Consider the following 19,637-nt stretch of genomic DNA (forward strand, 5'->3'; position numbering starts at 1 on the left):
CTGCACCCATCGAATTGATATGTGCTGGCACACCTGCACACCCCCTTCAAATACGGACGGAGTTAAGAGGCGTCCATAAATCAAATCAAGCGCGCATTTTATTGAACTCGAGATAGTAAGATGTGATAATCTCTTCCTGCTATTCTCGGCCCAGACTATGCAGGCCAAGATTAGTTTTGCCTCTGCATCCGATGATGTTGATGATATTGAATTATCGACAATGTTGGATCTTCCCACCTGATGTCTAGATTGACGCCAGTCCTGTAGCTAAGTCCTTCGTCCTTCCTCATGACTTCACGATCGGTACTATTATTGGTTCTACTGCAGCCACATCCTTTATGACAGGATGACCAGTCGCGTCTTTCCCCAGGAGCATGCAGGAGGCCCCATCCCAAGCCAGGGCAAGGACTCCAGGGGCGGAGCATAGCTGAAGACACGACATGAGTCTATAGCTCGTGGCGACTTGTCTTTTAGGATTGATCTATTTTGTCCATACACTCATACGCGAGATGGTCTCTTGTCATTGTGACTTCGTGAAGCTCTGCTATTACGTCATGCTCAAAGATGGGTGTAAAGAAGATACACTGGGGAAAAAAAGCTTCGCGGGACGGACGGCTGCAAGCAGAGAGTTTCAATAGACACGACAGGGAAGCCCAATGTTTCACGAAAGGCCCTCGACGAGGCAGACATGCGAAGATCAGAAAGGCACGAAAGAGAGGGTGACTTCATGACTTCACTTGACTCTTTTTTTTTTCCCTCTTATTGCGCTTGTGTGTTACACGATACGCTGCATTTTTGTTTCGTTTATACTCCTCACCTCGAAGAAAAAGCTTCCTCAAAGAGCCGAGAACCGTAATGGAGTTTGGAAAATGCATCTAGGTGCTAAATAAAACCGAAAAGCCCTCCCAGGAATCTTGTCCACAGCACACCCTACCGACGGGTGCTTGCATAAACAGCCCTCCTCTCTTGGAGAAACGAGGCTTTCGAGCCTTTTTCCCCTCTCCCCCCATTCTTCCCCCACGTAGAGGAGGCGTGCGACTTATTCATTCATGACTAAGGCTGATGGACCGTGGCATGTGCAGATGTTGTGAAGCCGACGATCTTCTTGGTTGTGCATGGTGTGTGTGGATGGTTCAAGGCGGGAAGAAGGTCTTGGAGATGCGATGGAAAGATCAGCATATGATGGGTGAATGATATGCGATATAGGCAGGCGATCTTCTACTTCGGCTTCGCATGGGTATATCATATATGGCCGAGCACCTCGCCAAGCTTGAGTCTGAATAGCCTCTCAGCTCTCGTCCGCTCCGCCCATGATGCCCGCACCTACTAACGGTCCGCCCATCCATCTCGGGGTGCGCTTCCCATGACACCCTCCGAAACACTCTCTGTTCCCAATAGAGCGGAAAAGCCCCGACGAGTGACGAAGCAGCGAGGAGCGCACAAGAACAAAGGGAGGGAGCGGGAGCAAAAAGATATCACCTCAAGCCCGGCCAATCAGCACCGCATCTCGCTGCTCATTCCCACGCCCCCGAAGCCACCTTATTGGATTCGGTACGGGGCCCTCGAGTAACCTCAATGAGCTGTGTCCATATCTTGCCTATTCCCGTGTCCAACCTGCGCTCCCAAGAGTGCCTGATCCCGTCTGAAACCTGATGCTCTTCTCCAAAGCTGCCATATCACCGAAGCACAAACGTCGTATTGGTCTATCACTGCCGTCCGATCCAGGGCGCCTCGTCCTTCCCTTGTTCCATGTTGAACATGGGTTACATTTATGCCATTGCTCCACGAGCCTCTTCTTGCCGTTCTAAAAGTGAAAGCGAGTGCCGAGAAGCCTATTTTACCTTTTTCAGGAGGCCCATGCGAGTTCGAGTCCTACATCGAAGAAGGATGGGTAAAGGATGGGGGAAAAAAAGGAGCTCTGCTCGTGCGCAGAACCATCTGCGATTCGACTGTTTAGGTCGTGTAAGCGATAATCGAGAAATAATTTCTAACCAAGCAGCTCGAGTAGGATTGTGGCCCTTTCAGATAGATGCCCTGGCGGTATCGAACTCCGGAGCGCTCAAGTGGCCAGGGTAATGAGCGGATTCAAGGAGTAGTGATCCTCACTCGTGAAGCTCGTAAATGGTCTTTGTTGTCGAACAAGATCTCCATTCGCTTTCAGCTCTGTTTCTCCATCCCTTTCATATCCGAATTATTCTTTTTTTAATTTTCAGGAATTAAAATGGCTCTTCTTGTGAGTAGTGGTCGAGATCAGAGTCGAGAAGAGCCGCGAAGCCACGGACGAGGAAGCATCGCATCACTACGTACAACTAACTTGGCGCCTTTTAATTTAACTTTTATTATTCTCTTGGGAGATATTCTTGACTTCGTCCCACTTCGTTCCGATCCATCTCCAATAAGTCGGCGCGGCGGTAAATATTGGTTTTGACTCGGAGAGAAGCCGGAAGCCGCTCGTAATATTGATATCTTGCCACCACTCTCGTCAACGAGCGCGTCGATCACGACGGCGTGTTTCTCGTCACATGAGGACAAAGCCCATCTCGAGAACCCCAAAGAAATAGTGGCTCCTTCAAGTAAAAAGAATATTCCGAGATCTACAGAAAACCCGTAACAATATATCCTCGTTTCTCATTGTGTAGGTATCGTAGCCTCTATCGATGGTGGTGTCCGTCTATATACCAACTAGATCCATGAAAACAAGAAGCCACTGCTAATACAAGCAGATACAGCGACAGGGCAGAGAAGCCGAGTCCGTCGTCGAGCCGACGCCTGGCGTTTTGTGCCCAAGTTGCAGCCAGCACTCTCAGCATTGACCGAGATCAGCTCGGTGTTTCTGCCTGTCTCTGAAATCAAGAACTCCCAACTCCCCATGCCCCAGCGCCGAAAACGATGCAGCCAACACAAGTTCCTCCGGCCCATGAGTAGCGTACTCATTTCCACCTTTGCCCCGGAAGAGAACGTAATCCCGCCTCCTCATCACATCCCCGTCCTCCGATCCGTGATGCTCCATCACTCCTCTCTTTTCCTAGTAATACTCGGGCAAGTCACCAAAGTCAGGCACATCTCCATCACAGTCAAAGTCCCGGTCATACGCTTTAGCCGGCAATATCCCCGCATCCAATCCCGCTCTGTAACTCCACTGCACCGCACTCTCCGTCTTCCAAGTCCAATACCACCACCCCCACCCCTTCTCAAACGAATGCATCTGCGCCTCGGCAAACATCTTCAAAAACTTCCTATACCCATCCGAGTATTGGCTCGCCGCCGCGTTCGCAGAGGCGCAGCTACACGTCTCGTCCTCCGCCGGACACCTCGGCGTCGTCACCATCTCGTCCTTGTCCACCCCCGCGTTGTTGTAGGTGCCCTCCCACCGGTTGCCCCAGCCCACGTTTGTTAGGTGTTTGGCGCAGTCCGTGTCCGCTTGGGACCATTCGGCGAATAACGTCGGGCCGAACCCCGTGGAGGTGTCCATGCTTTCGAGGGCTTGCTTCGTCCACCCTTGGCAGGCGTATTGGATCTTTTCTTTGTGCGTGAAGACGATTTGGTTCTTGTTGAAGATGACGTATTGGTGGACGTCGAGTGCGAGGTCTTTTAGACCCGTCAGTCGGCCTTTCCATTTTCCTAGCCCCATGAAGCCGTCGCCGAAGACGATGACGGCTGAGACGCCGTTGTCGCGGATTAGTTTGTAAGCGTCGGAAGTCCAGGAAATTACCGCCTCGGGATCTAGAGCCGTCATTTTCGGCTCGTTGGCGAGCCCGTAGTGCGAGATGATGTTTTTGTAGCGGTCTTGCGCGAAGAATTTAGATAGCTTGTCGTGGATGTCGAGGGAGCGCTGGGCGTTCTTCTGGCCATCAGGGCCGTTGAGCCAACCTATCGCCCCTAGTCTCCCGCTATGGTTCCAGCCGTTCTGGCTCCCCGGTAGGCCGTGTAAATCGAGGTTAATTCTGAGGCCGTATTTCCTCGCCCACTCGATGGCGCGGAGGAGATATCTCCACGACGTGCGGAATACGTAGGGATCGCCATCGTACACCTCGACGGCCCAGTACGAAAAGGGAATCCTAACGTGGTCCAGCCCTGCATCGGCAATCTCCTTGAACGTCGATTCCGTCACAAACGAAGCGTAGTGTCTCTCGAGCGTCTCTTTCGCCTTGTCGCCCAGGTGTTCGCAGAGCGTGTACTCGTCGACGATGCCGAGTCGGCTATCGTAATCGAACATGGACGGCGCAATGAACGGCTCGAGACTTAACCAGCCGCCTAGGTTGACTCCGCGGGCGGGTCGGTCGGTGTAGGAGCCCCAGGGTTTGTTGAGGGCGGGGACTTTGCCGTTGGGGGCCTTGGAGTCGTCCCATGAGCTGAAGAGACCCATTACGGGGAGCCCGCCGACGGTCTCGGTGGTGAAAGTGACGTTGAAGTCGTTCGTGTCGGCCCAGGACCAGGGGTCTAAGTCGGTGCCTTGATACTCGACGGGAATGCTGTTGCGGTCCTTGCCATCCAAGCCCGACGTTGATGGTCCGGAGCTGGAGTCGGAGTCGCCCGACTTTTTCTTCTTGCTGGCGACAACGGCGATGACGATGATGAGGATGAGGGCGAGGACTCCACCGCCAATAAACATCCCTAATTTGCGAGTTAGCGAGCTTTTCCCAGGAGATTGATACAACCGAAGAGAGAGGGGGAAAAAGAAAGAAGTAGAGTCTTACATATTTTCCTCCTCTTCCACCACTTCGGCTGCTGATACCTATATTCCTTGAGCAAGCTATCATCCGTCCCCGCACTCCCCCGTACACCAGCATATCCCTTCCCCCTCCCCTCCTCAAGCACAGCACCACTCACAACCCTCTTCTTCTTCCGCTTGTCCTTCTTATTGTTGTTCTTTCGGGGCTTCTCCTCCTGAACCTCCACGTATTCCTCCCGCGGTATCCGCGCCTGTCTCGACCGCCTCTGCGCGCTTCTCCTCTGATCCCTCTCGATTCTGGCTATCGCTTCAGCTGATAATGTCGGTCCGCTCGTTCGGCTCTGTCTCCTCTCGTGTCTGCTATTTCGATTGTTGTCGTTGTGGGTTTCGTATTCTTCGGAACGGGGTCGCGATGAAGGCGGACGTGCAGAGGATCTCCTTCGCTGGCGTCTAGCTTCTCGTTCTCGTTCTCGTTCTCGCTCTCGTTCTCGTTCGCGTTCCCGCTGTCGATCTCTAGCCCGGTCTGTCCCGGCTTCCGCATTTCTTTCTCTTGTCCGATCCCTCCTCCTTTGCCGTTCCAGATCTCGTTCGCGGTCTCGGTTCCTGTCTCTATCCCTTTCCCTTTCCCTGTCGCGCTCTCGATCGCTTTCCCTCTCGCGTGTTCGATCTCGATGTCGTCGTGCGCGCCGCGGCGAATCGCCTTCCGGCGCCATGGCCGATAGAATCCCTCAAAGCCCCCTCAGACTCTCCTCATAAAATCGTTGTGGGATCCAGAGTCTCTTTTTTTCCGTGATGACCGTCCGGAGGTCCAGATCCAAGACATCGACACCAGATCGCAGAAGAAGAAACCGTTTCAAACAATGTCGCAAAACCACGCTGTAAAAAATCCCGCCGTAATCATTTATCGCTCAAAGCAATCCGATTTTTGTCAATTTCGTGAATTTCGTCAACTTTGTTGAAGCATGAGTCTTTTCCGCACACAACCATTATCCATCTTTTTTCCCAAGCTCTTGGCCCTCATTTCAGCTGGCACAGACCCGCGCTTGGCTAACAAATTACGTGTTTTCCCCATGGCCAAATCGAGGCTCGGAAGTTGGCCCGGCAACCGAACCTTCGGCTTAAAGTGGTTGCAGACCCCCGAATTCGATCGGCCTGACAAGGCACGGCCAATTGTCCCGTACGCCGTGACAAGCCGAGCAATCTTGACATCACTAACATCGCTATGCCGCTGTACTCCGTCGACTTAGTCTATTCGGGGTGTCCCGCCCTCCAGGAACCGCGGGGAGGAGATTTCTTTTTTTTGAAAAGAAGGATTTCATTGTTCTTTCCTCCCTTCGTAGCTTTAATCCAATCTTTGAGTTTCATCCCCAGATAAATCCAATTGGCCTCTCTATCTCTCTGTCTCTGTTCCCGCAAACCCGCCACCACCACACATCATGAAGTCGAAGTGTATACACCACCTCGCCCGCACGGCGAGGCGACCCGCCCTCCTCACCCGTACTAGCAGCGTCCCCATCACCACCACCTCCTCCCTCCGGCTGTACTCAACCCACCCGCCCAATGCCAAACTCAACCTCCCAGTCGACTACTCCACGACCCCCCTCCTCTCACACACCTCCCAAACCGCCCTCGCAACCCCGGACCTCCCCGCCCACGTCCGCAACAGCACCACCCAGAAGATGAACCTCTTCCAGGCCATAAACGACGCCCTCTCCACCGCCCTAGCCTCCGACGAATCCGTCCTCGTGTTCGGCGAGGACGTCGCCTTTGGCGGCGTCTTCCGCTGCTCCATGAACCTGGCCGAGTCCTACGGCGCTGAGCGCGTCTTCAACACCCCGCTCACCGAGCAGGGTATTATGGGCTTCGCTATCGGCGCTGCGGCGGAGGGCATGCGTCCCGTTGCGGAGATCCAGTTCGCTGATTATGTCTTTCCAGCGTTTGATCAGATCGTTAACGAGGCTGCTAAGATGAGGTACAGGGAGGGCAAGACGGGGAGGAGCGCGGGTGGGTTGACGGTGAGGATGCCCTGTGGCGGTGTCGGCCACGGCGCGCTGTATCATTCTCAGAGTCCTGAGAGCTTGTTCACGCACATTCCTGGTTTGAGGGTGATTATGCCGCGGTCGCCGCTGCAGGCAAAGGGCCTCTTGCTCGCCGCCATCCGCAGCAACGACCCCTGCATCTTCATGGAGCCTAAGATCCTCTACCGCGCTGCCGCCGAGCAGGTCCCCACCGAGGACTACGAGCTTCCCCTCTCCAAGGCGGAGATTCTCAAGCCTGGCGAGCACGTCACGATGATTTCGTACGGTCAGCCGCTCTACAACTGTATGGCGGCCATTGAGCGCGCTGAGAAGGACTTTGGCGTGTCTGTCGAGCTTATTGATCTGAGGACCATTTATCCTTGGGATAAGGAGTGTGTGCTTAATAGCGTGCGCAAGACCGGAAGGTGTATCGTCGTGCATGAGTCCATGGTGAATGCTGGCGTTGGTGCTGAGGTGGCGGCTGCGATTCAGGAGGATGAGAAGACTTTCGTGAGGCTCGAGGCTCCGGTTACGAGGATTGCGGGGTGGAGTATTCCCACGCCGTTGATGTTTGAAAAGTTTAACTTCCCGGATGTTGCGAGTAAGTCCTTGATTTTCTTTCTTCCTTTTCGCTCAAATTGAGATGTACTAACTCCGCCTTCTAGGGATATACGATGGAGTCCGAAGGGTAATGGAATATTAGTTACGCCAGATTTCAGGCATTAGAACGGAGTTCAACGGGGCGGTAAGAGTCGTCGTCTGGAACCATTGTCTAGAGTAGAATAGTGCATCAATCAACCTGTAGCACAAAACCGTACAGAGCCTAGTGTGATGTTTGAGAACCATCAAGTGACTCGAAGTTGATATAACGCTGAAGCTATCTCTACAACGAATGCAAAAAAAATACATCTATGCCAACATGCCGAATTGCCCAGACCCGCCAATAGTGATGTTGGAAAAGGAACAGTGGGGAAAAGAACATCAGTGTAAGGTCGTTAACGTCTGCCAACAGCCAATAGAGGGAGCGCATCTACAGCTTAGGAGCAGGCTTGATCAACGCCAACCTTTCCTTGAGAGTCTGCTCGGCCTCCTTCTCGATCCTCGCCACGAGGTCCTTGCAGGTGGGGATGTCGTGAATCAAGCCAATGACCTGGCCAGCCGTCCAGACCTATTAAGAGAATGTGTGTTAGTAGCTCGTTCGTGGGAAAACAAAATAGTTCAATATCCAGGAGATAAAAAAAGAGAAAGGCAAAAGAAACCAGGAAATTGGGAAACCGAAAGACTCACGCCAAAGTTCGGATCTCCATCAACAAACACCATCTTCCCCCTCTTCCCACTAACCAAAGGCGCCATCGGCTCAAAGCTATCCCCGGTAGCCTCCCTCTCCACCTTCAGCGCCTCCTCCACAACCTTATTCTTATACAACCTCGTCGTATTCCTCCACTTCCTCAGCACAAGCGCCGTATCCGTCTCCTGCGCCTTGACGATCTCCTTCTTAATGTTAATGTGGACGGGAGCTTCGACCGTGCACATGAACCTCGTGCCCATGTTAATGCCGCTAGCACCGAGACACAACGCCGCCGCCAGACCCTGACCGTCAGCGAAACCTCCCGAGGCGATAAACGGCACCTTGAGAGTCTGCCTCGCGCGGCTCAGCAGGATGAAGTTGGTAATGTCGGACTCGCCCACGTGACCCGCGCACTCGAACCCGTCGATGCTGAGGAAATCAACGCCGAGCTTAACGGCGCTCTGCGCGTGCCGGATGCTGGTGCACTTGTGCAGCACGATGATGCCGGCGGCCTTGAGCTGCTTGATCACGGGTCCGGGCGAGTTTCCTGCCGTCTCGACGACCTTGACGCCTTCCTCGATGACCACGCGCGCGTAGGCCGCATAGTCGGGGGGCACAAGGGAAGGGAGGAGGGTGATGTTTACGCCAAAGGGCCGGTTAGTGAGGGTCCGGCAGCGCCGGATTTCCTCGCGGAGGCCCTCGGGCGTGGGGAAGATGAGGGCCGTGATGATGCCTAAGGCGCCGGCATTGGAGACGGCGGATGCAAGGTCGGCGGTGCCGACGTGTTGCATGCCACCCTGGACAATAGGCACTATCTGACGTGTTAGCATGTGCTCATCTCCCAAATAATTTTTTCCCACTCATTATGTCCCACGTGTAGCGAGTCGGTGAGTTGGGGACAGGGGACTAGGGACTGAGGTGTTCAATATTACCTTGGATGCCAAGGCGGCGGGTCAGCTCGGTGTCGAAAGGCATGTTTGTCACAATCTCTACTCGCTCAAGATCTGTGAGGTTGAGGTGAGAACAAGGTGTGAGATTATTCAAGGGCCGGGGGTTTTTAAATGAGGAGGTGATGGGCTGTGGTTGTCAGCGGAGATAACTAGAGCAACCCGCCTCATCAGTGATCCAGATCCAGCCGAAAGCTGATGTCGAGCAAGATGCCGAGGCAACTTCTGTTTTGAGTCAAATGCCCACCACCAAAAACGTCCCACTGCCCCTGGTCCACGTGCTAAAATTCCGCCATTCTCCTTTGCCTCCACGACCTGATGAGGACTGGAATGCTGACTCGATCCAGTGACTTCATTGTTTCGGTCCCGTGCGTTTGGGATTACTGAACAGTCTCGGCATGGAAAAAGTCGAATTGACTTTCACCCCCAAACCCAGGTGGAGTTAAACTCTGGGGAACTCCACGATTGTTGAAAGCGACCTAGTGTAGCCGTTTCCCCTCAGTGCCCTCTTTTTACTCCGCGATGTCTGCGCGCTGCTCATTAGCATCCCCATTCCCCCCGGCCCATGCACCCCGGAATCTTCCCGCCAACCTTACGACGGCGCAACTGCTCCTGCCGTCCTCATTCCGGTGCCTCGGTATTTTCATCCCCACTCCGGGGTCTTGTCGGAAGCCACAATGCCCGATATCCGTTGGGTTTGGGCGACCCCCCTCGTGCTCAGTTCCTTCGTTGCGGAAGTGCCACTTTTTCCAGAAGACACGTCAGCGCGCAAATCCCAGGCGAGGCGAGAAGCGCGAATTAAAAGAAATACAAAATAATAAAAGAATATGAGGCTTTCTCACCCCGGCGTACAACAATCCCCCTCGTAACTTTGATGTTTTGCATCCTGCAGAGCAGAAATCCCGTAGTGGCAATGCAGGCCGCCTCAAATCCCCCAAGTACTCGCCGAGCCTAAGTGTAAGTGCCTTACCCCGAAACTGTAAAATTTTTTCATCTGGCCAAATGTCACGGTCAGTTAGGTATAGTGATGATGGAGGCGCTGCTGTCCGTCCGTGGAAGTCGAGCGTGGGGTGGTGAATGCCCAAGAGGGAGGTTTCCATTGGGTACCATCCGCGTTCTGGTCGGCCTGGCGTAGCCAGCAGCATGGTCCTCGTTTGCCTTCCGTCCGTCCCCGGTCGTTTGCCAAGGTATCTATCGCTTGCGTCAATGCTGCACACACCGAGATATTGTGAAGCCCATTCATTCATGCGCGTCCTGTCCTTCATGAAAGGATTTTGACACGGGCAAGAAACGTGGCACCACATCGCAGCTCGGCCAGCGCAACCTATTTTGAGTTATAATTAAAAAAGCAGCATAGCCTCACGGAGGTTCCGAGCGGAAGGGCATGACCATGAGGCCTCCTATCCCTGGGCTATTGGGTCGAAAGAGACAAAAAAAGCCCGTATTTGTGGTCGATATGGTTGACTTACATCGTATCCTGCAACTAATTTGGTGTTACAAGTTTCCGGCTAGAGCTGACGGTGCATACGAAAGGACACCCCCGCGGGTCTCCAAAATAACTTCACTGCCTTTGGCCTACCCATATGCAATATATTAGGTGTCCGAGTCCTTCATTGATGTCGACCGTTGCCTAACCGACGGAGTTATATGACTTGGTATTGAGCTGAACATCAAAGGAACTCGGCAGATAGGCATTAGCAAGAAGTCTTGTCCGGGGTTACTCTGCAGGAACATCATGGCTCTAGTATTAGAAATTCCCTCACGGATAGCGCCGCGCATTGCCTTGCCGTTGTCGTCTTGCAACCCCCACGCGCAGCCTGTTATAAACCGAAAAGGCCCCTCGATCATCGAACGTGTTGGGTCGTGGATGGGCATCACTTGGGGGGCGTGCTAGAATCATTTCCCAACGTCCTGGAGATTCCAGTTACCTTCAACCCTCTCGAAGGAGACGACTTTACTAGCTTTCTGGCTCCTCCGATATTTTCGAACCCTTGTATGTATAACTCGTTGCTGCTTCCCCTGGACAAAAGCTGAAACACAGAAAAGACGCATAGTAGCCCTTATAGGGGTGCCGGGAGAACGGTTCTTGCAGAATTGCTCCGCCACCGTAGTGTAAGTTCAGCTACATCCCGGCTCCCGAGTGCTTGGTTGGCGTGAACGCTTGTCAAACAAAGAATGGTAGGAAAGGCGGAAACCATGGGGGACGTGTGCAGACTGTAGCTGAGCAGCTGTCCTCTGATGGGATCCGAGGTGTTTTCAACCACAGAAATTAATACGAGGCGATGTAGGCCCTGGAAACTATCTTGATGCCCAGGAAAGAGGTTATTCAAAGACAGGCTGGCCTTTCGTTGGCGATCAATCCCTCTTTGAGCAGGCTGTCACCGAGCCTTGGAATAGGAAGTGACCTTGTGGGTCTTCTGCGCGAAGGGAGTAAACGGAAGTCATTCCTAGTGGTTCGACAGATAGTGGCCATGGATAGCGATAACCGCATGTACTTGTAGACGTCACTAGATCAGGATTGAGATGTTTGAAGTTTTGCCGTTGAGCAGGCTCTCCTCGGGCTTTATCTGAAGGGTAAGGCGCAACCACGTTTAATGACCGGGCTTAAACCGGGCTTGAACCTTCCCAGAGACGACACTCGTCACGGACTCAGTTACTGAGCCGAAGGCACATGTGAGGTGTCATGGGAGGGAGCCAATTTCTAGCCGGGAACCAGGAAAGCCCTCAAGAACATAGCAGCGCTTGCCCAAAGACTTCAATGCTTAGGCACTGAATGGTGCAGTAAACGTCGAAGATTTTTGCTGAATTGGACTGATCGCCTGTGATCGCAGGCCGGAGAAACGGACAGATACTCTCGAGTTGAGTGTCAGTGAAGAAACCATGCAGATGCAGGCACCTGCACGTCGTACCTGAAATACTCGCTGGCAGGATGCCCAACCAGCGCGTGTCCTAATAGCCATAAGGCGGCGACTGCAATCCCGCGGGTCACACCTTATGCAGTTGATGTGTCAGACCTGGGAGTTTTAACTCGTTCAGTGGATCTGGAATTCAACTGCGCACTCGGTTATTCACTTGCAGTCTGTTGGTACGATGTGAGATGGCCGTGAGGGGTGGAAACCTCGTAGATTTCGGATTCTACAGGAACAAAGAGGCAGACAGGTTCAATGCTGTAAAGAAACCTACCCGAGTTGACAGTAAATCCTCGTGTCGGGTGCCCGTTTACACCAATATGTCTCTGTCCACGGACGGCTGCAGGACCAAGCCCATCATCTTAATCCAGCCACCCTACCCGGAGTTCAGTTTGTGAGATGTAAGGCGAATGTGAGGGTCAATTTTCTTTTCCTCTAGTATCTGGGCCGGGGGGGGGGGAAGTGCAAAGGGAAAAGAAATCATAGCGGGCATCCAAAGTCCGCCGCCGCAAGTGACAGATCTTGATATAGCGCAGAAAAGAGCACGCGTGCCATGCAGGAGTGGGCTCAAGATTCGGCAGCTATCATTCACATGATAGTTAAGTCGTACTAGGTAGGTTAGAGTTACCACTGGAGAAGTTGTTGGAAGTCTTTGCAGATCGTCGATATTATAAGTCGTAACGTCCATTTTCATCAAGGCCTATGGAGCTAAACGGGGTCTTCATAAAGAAAAGTACATGATATGTGGTTCCTTAAGTATGAGATACCCTCAAGTATCATGCCGTCTAAATCACTTTTAGACGAAAGAATGTTGTTTGCTATTGGCTGGGCCCGTTAATTGCAACATATTCGCTTGCTTCGTCACCAAGTCGTCACTCCTTCACCAAGCCCTCGACTCCTCGTCTGCTCGAAAAAAGAAACAACGACTACGTCGGCATTATCGTGCACAGCCACAGGGCACGAGGGCTCCTGAGAAACGTACCTAGTCACAATCTATGACAATAAAGGCAAGTGTATCCCGCCCGCCGTCGGCGGAAGGGTGCCGCGGCTGATCGCCATGTGGGAACTGGTGTTGCCTTCCCTTAGTAGGGAGCATATTGTACCATCAGTTTCTAATGCTCCCGGCTCTTGCTGCCCGACCGCTCGACACGAGGTTTCCTGCCGATCAGCACATTGAGCACTGACATGCGGCCTACCTTACTCCGATGGCAGCCTGCCTATCCTCGACTTCATCGTGTGTAATAAGGGAAGCGGTTTCCTGTCAGTCAATGGTTGGGGGGAGGGCGTGGGCATTAGGCATCTAGACCAATTGGGATACCCGGACAAAGACTCGCGGCTGCCGAACAACGCCAATGCAAGTGCGATTGGTCCTTGGCCTGCACAAACAGCGGTAAACGGCCACCGCCGGCAAAATATCCACAACTGTAAAGATGAGGATGAAGATAGAGTCGTCCCCGCTCTGAACAAGAAAGTAGAAGTACTACCAATTCCAAGCTCAAAATCCGGAAGGCACGTGTTCCCAGATCGCACCTGGTGACCTCACCTAGAGTATGGAGCGCATGGTGATCAATTGATGTTAGTGTTGAGCTGGTGCCAGGTACGAGCCTCAATGGCCAAACTTAAAATGTCAGGGTCTCGATTGATATCACAGCCATCCAACCATTTTGGCTGGCGATTGATAATTCGCCTCAAGGTATGCGTCGGTATCCCCAAGCATTGCAAATCGGTACAAGGATACCCCGCAATTATTCTTTCCATGGATCAATTTGATGGACGTGTTCCGCGGCGCTGGGCTTTTTCCGTGGGCGATGCCACTGATGGCGAAAGGTGAGGTGATGGTCCAATACTTCAATGTTGTCTGTTATTGGGAAGAAACCCCTCCAATGGCCCAAGCCGGGAAGCACAGTGAGCTGTCCTACCTAAGCAAGTCCGCCCTAGGGTACTTTACCACGAAGACATCATGAAACAGAGCCAGGAGTGCCGCCCTTCAGGTACTCCGCGAGGATCAATTACCAGGCCAGGCTGCGAAGTCGACGATAGTTGGACACGTCGTCTCCCTCGTGCTCCATTATTTGTAATAAGCATTGATCCATGAGATTTTTCGGTCGTTCTTGTTCTAGTTTACTGCATTCGGTCAGTCGCCACCAAACGTTCAAGATGAGACCATGCGCGGAGTGCTGTGTTGTTCGCGCCTTCCAAATCTCGGTGGGCACATGCTACTTCTTATTGCCTGCTGACGGAGGCGGTAAGCACGATGCACACCTTGACCGGTGGGGAGCCACTGTGGAGCACATTTTCCTCTGACCCGACAGGCCGGAAGCATCGCCTAGGGCATGGGGGAAAGACCGGGCCAGGCGCGGGAAGCCGATGATTCCCCCTATTGGTGGGGAGGAATTCACAATTCTGAATGAGCAGCACCAATTCCAGGGCATCGTGGTTCACTCCTGCCTTGCTATGAAGGTCCCATGATCTAAAGAGACGTATGCGAGATATTGCACGCTGGGCACGCTGCCTCGACGACAACATTGAAGTGGCATTGATGTGTTGACCATGATCAATTGGCCAATATTTGTACGCTGCTTGGGAGATGTGTGTTCATGTACTTTGCGAAAATGCTCCTGATGCTGCTTAGGTCTGTTGAATCCCCAGATTTTAAAGATGTTGAGGGATGCGACTGTACGAAGTATGGGTGGGGTAAATTATAGGGGCAACGAGACGACGGAATTGCCCGATCCCCTCATGCCGTGGTATTGAGCTAGGAGTCGGTGGAGATAAACCCTATCGTCTGAGAGCCATATCCAGACCTCCCGGGATCTCTCGAAAACGGGCGACGGATCTTATCTCTAGAGAGCATGGAGAGGAGGGTGTGATACCAGTAGATAGTGGGAAGGTGCACTAGGGCCTAAATGTGAGGCGGGAAAGACTCGAGGGCACAAACTTGCCTTGTACAAGTGTTTGGATGTGTGAGCCTCTGATGTTTTGACATGTGAGTGGCCTGGCCTAGCCTGGCCTTGATCATTGCCAATTGATCTCATTGATCTCATTGATCTCTGGATCCATTGACGCTTCATATCGGGGCTAGCGCGTCCCATCAAAATCCAATGCCACCTCAGCTGGCCACGCTTCAGCCTTCTTCGAAAGCAGTGCCGTTGTTCGTCGTGAACTGGCAAACTCATCTGGGGGCTAAGTTTATCAAATTTGGTTCGTATTGCACGAACTCGGTGTCTACACCTCAGACAGCGCCAACATGCTAGCCGAGGAAGAAGAGTGAGAGTGTGGATAGCTGCCCAATGCATCCACCCTCTGGTTGCCTCAATCCATTTGATGCCTCGACTTATAACACCGACGTCCAACGTGTCCAATGCCAGCGGATGGATGATGACTTGTTCCTGCCGCTTCTGCTGGACCAACCGTCATTACAATCAACACACCAACATCATCCTTAACGTGCTGAAGGTTTTCAAAGGATTTTCGCTTTGCATTGATGTTCACTATCTTCTTTTCAGGGAGGCTAATCAACCATCGCACTGTCCAGTCTCGATTGACAGTGCTGACGCACTCAACAACATCGCAACATGCCACCGCTCGGGAGGCACCCGTTCCCGTGCCGTGAGCCGTTCCCTATTTGGGGCGTTTTCGGGAGATGAATATTATTAGCCACCCCGGTTGGCCGATGGTTGGCTGAGGATCAAGATCCCAAGGACCAACGAGTGAACGACAGAAGCTTGTGCCACGGCATTGTGGCCCCCTGCGTTCAATTCGATTCTCCTTACAAGGTAATAGTTGTCCTCATCCATCCGCTCCGGTGAAAGTTCCCGTTGAAGCGTTCTAACCTTCTAACCATTATCTGCTCGTTTTGTATTTTTTTTTTTTTTTTTTCTTTCCTCTCTCTCTTTTTTTTTTTTTTTTTTTTTTTTTTCCCGCGTCTCCCTCCCTTGCGTCTCTGGTCTAGCCCCTTCCCCCCTCCCCCTGACAAGGGTGCCCTAGGACACCCGAGAGTTCCACACCTCACTGGCAAGCCCACTAAGAAGTGCTGCACCCTGCATTGGCAAACCAAAGATTGCTCAGACACGAGACACAATAGTGAGAAGAGGAATAAGAGTCCCATCAACAAACGTACCTGAGAAGACACTCGGTCTCGGCGTCCCGAGTGGCGCATGGAGGATGAGTTGTGCCTTTGGGTTTCTCTCTCTCTCTTTTTGTCTTGTTAAGCCCCGACTAGAGCCCTGATTTCCGGTCTCGACAATTCAGGCCACGACTGTCTTCCCTCCGTATTCTGATCAACGCTTCTTAACATTTCACTTAAACATTCAGCCTGTGCAGAACTCGTCTTGACTTAAACTAAACAACCGAGACAAAGTAGTACCTGAGTAGGGCTGGATTCGTTTGCATGGACTGATAACTGGCCCGTTTTAGGGAGGCATGAACCAGCCTTGTCCACTTCAGTGGTTCTGAGCTCAACCAAGATCATCATATAATACATACTCTTACCGACTTTTTGGACATTTCTGGCTGGGGACTGCGCACATACAGCCGGGGAACAAAGTACATGCGTACACTAACGTCTACCATGCAGTTTTGTACCCAAGCGCCATTCCGATGCCCTGGCTCGATTTTTTTTTTTTTTTTCCTTTTAATCTTTTCTTCTCAGACCGACGCAGTAATCCCAGGCGATTCGAAAGTCGTGTGCCCTGGTCATTGAAGGGGAAAGCCTAAGGTCATGCAAAGTTAGCGATTTCCGCTTCCAATCTTTCCATCGGGCTTGCTACGTGCCCAGCGTTTTGCAAGCTGGCTTACGGCCTTCCTCAGCTTTTCCCCTTCCTCATCCGCGAGCTCTTTCCATTCTTGCATCTTCTTTCGTTTTTTTAATCCCACCTTGGATCTTGATGCCCTAGCCTTTTCTATGCACACCCTCCCCTTTTCTCGAAGTTAGGTCTGTGTGAGACCTATGTACACCCCAGGTTGTGCTAGATGGACCCTTACGGTGTATGATGCCGTTTATGGGGCTAGCTCACTACTTTCTTCTACATGTATTCGTAGTCCGTTAACCCTGCACTCCTCCTGACGCAAAGAGGTTGGAGATCGCGAGGCCCGCAGGTGTGGACCTTCTACATTGACCATCTTAGCACCTTACCGCCTACGCGGACCCTCAGGTTCTCTTGAGTCTCTCCTCCCACACCTCCCTCATCTTCCACGCCTCTCTCCAGCCGATCTCTGCACACCCCCAAGCCTCTCTTCAACGCCCATCGACATATGTATATAAGAAACCAAGAAACCCACCATTGACCTGCCTGTGATCCACTTCCTGTCTTCTCACTTCACCAATTCCTTCATTCCCCATACATTACACATTACAGATCCCTCAGAGGGCCGTAATATCGATCAAGACACCTTCGAGACACAGACGCAAGCGCATTGCCACTAAAAACCGTCGCGTTCCCGACCCGCACTCTTCCATCCTCACCTCCGACACTTCATCTCACAGTTTTCCAAATCCCCGGACTGCAAAAGGCACCCGACTGCATTCGTCTAAGGAAAAGAAAAAAAAAAAAAAGACGTAAATTAGTCGATACGAAATAGCAACATGACTTCTTTTGGATCCAGCACCACTCCCTGGCAAGACCGCCTTGAAGGTGGGTAACCACTCATCTGAACATCTCAATTCCCCAGCAAGCGGCTAACACTCGAGTCAAGAGGCGTGCCGGGACAACAATTTTCCTTCTCCTCACTTTGAACTAGTATCGGATCGACGAGGTAAGCCCGTCTCATCGGACAGAGCCACTGAGAGACAGCTATCGAAATCGAGGCTAATCATGGAATCCGATATGGTTGGTTTCCCGTTTATCAGGGGGTAGAACAGCTTGGTCCAGCAGGGTCATGGTCAAAGGCCAAGTCTTCCAGGCTCGGTTTTGGTACGATGGCAAGAATCTCAACAATGCCAAAGAAGACGCCGCCGAGCTAGCTCTCCGGTATGTGAGCAGCAATCCTTCGTCTCCGTGGCAGTAACGAGAGCACGGGTTTTCGACGCATCAGGAGACCCATGCAGCACCACGAAAATATGCGTCAGGGCCGATGCGATCCTACACGAATCCGGCATACATTGGCTCGACGACGCGACGGCTTATCCAATGATTGCCGAAGTAGAAGACTTGAGGCCTTTAACGCTTAGACGGCGATTCAGCTGCGATGCTCCCGGCCTATCACCATCTTTTGCTTGCTTCGTGTCACTATTATTGTTTATTCGCCCTGCCTTTTCTTCCTTCGTTACTGTGGCGGCTTTGGTCATTTCTTTTCTTTTTAATTTTTCTTCAATCTCATGATTCTGGTTCTTGATGTAGTTTAACTAGCACGGGAGTTGGAACATAGGGATTACGGACGACGGGCCACGCGGCATAAAAAAATGGGTTCCACCACATGGGCACGGCGCAAAACATGCCTCGACTTTTGCGTTTTAGTTTTTATTTGATATTTTTTTTTCCTGTCTTCTTCTTCATCTGAGCTTGGCTTGGGTTAGGCTCTGTTTGGGTTCATTCAATTTCCTACATGAGGTTCTTCCCTTTATTATGTTTCACTCAATGGAAAGAAAGCCTTACGTTTCTCAATGGCTTGTTCTTGGTTTACTTTCTACTTCCTACTTCAATACGGATATCAATTCATCCTCTGGTTGCCATTCGGAGATACACGCCGCTCTTGTCCGAGAGGGCAAAGCACCCTGTGGAGCATTGGAGCGGGCGGATAATGATGTTCACCATTAGCAGGCGACACGGGGAGAGCTCAACTTTCCGCAAATCTCACATGTGTCGTTAAACCGGTTTCCTGCCTACTCTTGAACTATCCCCACCCGTTCCTGTTGGCTGATTTTGTGTTCCTTTTCTCCTTTGCATATTGGAAGTATTGGAAGCGTACTTTCACAACATGATACGCTGCGCAACCCGACATGCGGAATCAGTACTAATGTTCCAGATAGCTCAAATGCTTCACAGGCTGCTACGGCGATGGGTAGCGGCGTATGTACACCTCATCGATAAGAGGAACGAGTATGACCATTCGAAGACCTGCGAGCCCCTGCGAGTAGCCTTAATGGCCGGTAAGTTTTGGTGACGGCGGCTGCCATTCTAACCAGATCTGCTTTTTTTTCTTCTTTTTCTCTCTTTTCCCTTTTTCCCTTTTCCTCCCTCGCCAAATTCTTTCAGCAGGCCCACATGGTAGGGTAGGTTACACATCATGCATGTACGGACGGCAAGTGAAGAAAGATCTCGATTTTACCGGTTCTTTTTTGCTCAACACCGATGTCACGATACACACGAAATTGAGGTGCAGGATTTTGATTGTGGAAAGTTTTATGAGGAGATTGACCGTCGCATACCCGCCGGCTATAATAGGAATTTTGGTTTCCGGGCTGAGCCGATCTGCCGCAAGCTCGCTAACACCCGCATAGGCAACACCGGGCACGGAGAAGCGCAGGAGCGAGCTAATGAAACAAAAGACACCAACGAACGAAATAGACGATCCGCAAAGACGATGTGTTCTGGACGGTATCGGTGAAAAAGGAGAGGTGCGCTCCGGACCCCACCCACGGCTGGCACCACCGTCGTGGGGAAACACAAATATTGATCGGTCTATTTGCGATGGACCGTACGAAGTACTGCGAACTATTTGACGGAAATCGAACCGGGATTTATTGGGTACTGGAGATGTCAATTATTGGTTGACGCCTCACCCGTGGCACTAGGCGGCTGTTGGACGAGGAATGCGGGAAGACGAAATGGTTGTTGGTTGTTGTGTTTTCCCTACTCATGGACA

At 52.0% G+C, this 19,637-nt stretch overlaps 3 protein-coding genes across 3 annotated transcripts; 1 reads left to right on the top strand and 2 right to left on the bottom strand.

The window, feature by feature from the left end:
* Positions 1-3,025: 3,025 nt before the first annotated feature.
* SAPIO_CDS8103 (Beta-glucosidase 6) lies at positions 3,026-5,213 on the bottom strand (the record flags this gene model as incomplete). The annotated part of the gene is made up of 3 exons (XM_016789811.1): positions 3,026-4,614; positions 4,698-5,013; positions 5,097-5,213. 3 exons carry the CDS (start codon positions 5,211-5,213, stop codon positions 3,026-3,028), a joined length of 2,022 nt encoding a protein of 673 aa, XP_016640074.1.
* Positions 5,214-6,108: 895 nt separating this feature from the next.
* On the top strand, positions 6,109-7,393 carry SAPIO_CDS8104 (2-oxoisovalerate dehydrogenase subunit beta 1, mitochondrial; the record flags this gene model as incomplete). Its single annotated transcript, XM_016789812.1, has 2 exons — positions 6,109-7,291; positions 7,356-7,393. 2 exons carry the CDS (start codon positions 6,109-6,111, stop codon positions 7,391-7,393), a joined length of 1,221 nt encoding a protein of 406 aa, XP_016640075.1.
* Positions 7,394-7,720: 327 nt separating this feature from the next.
* On the bottom strand, positions 7,721-8,953 carry SAPIO_CDS8105 (2-nitropropane dioxygenase; the record flags this gene model as incomplete). The annotated part of the gene is made up of 3 exons (XM_016789813.1): positions 7,721-7,858; positions 7,978-8,789; positions 8,911-8,953. The coding sequence occupies 3 exons, from the start codon at positions 8,951-8,953 to the stop codon at positions 7,721-7,723; spliced, it is 993 nt and encodes a 330-aa protein (XP_016640076.1).
* Between the last annotated feature and the right edge of the window lie 10,684 nt (positions 8,954-19,637).

The sequence above is a fragment of the Scedosporium apiospermum genome (assembly GCF_000732125.1).
Source record: "Scedosporium apiospermum strain IHEM 14462 chromosome Unknown SEQ_SAPIO_0121, whole genome shotgun sequence".
Classification (NCBI taxonomy): Eukaryota; Fungi; Ascomycota; class Sordariomycetes; order Microascales; family Microascaceae; genus Scedosporium; species Scedosporium apiospermum.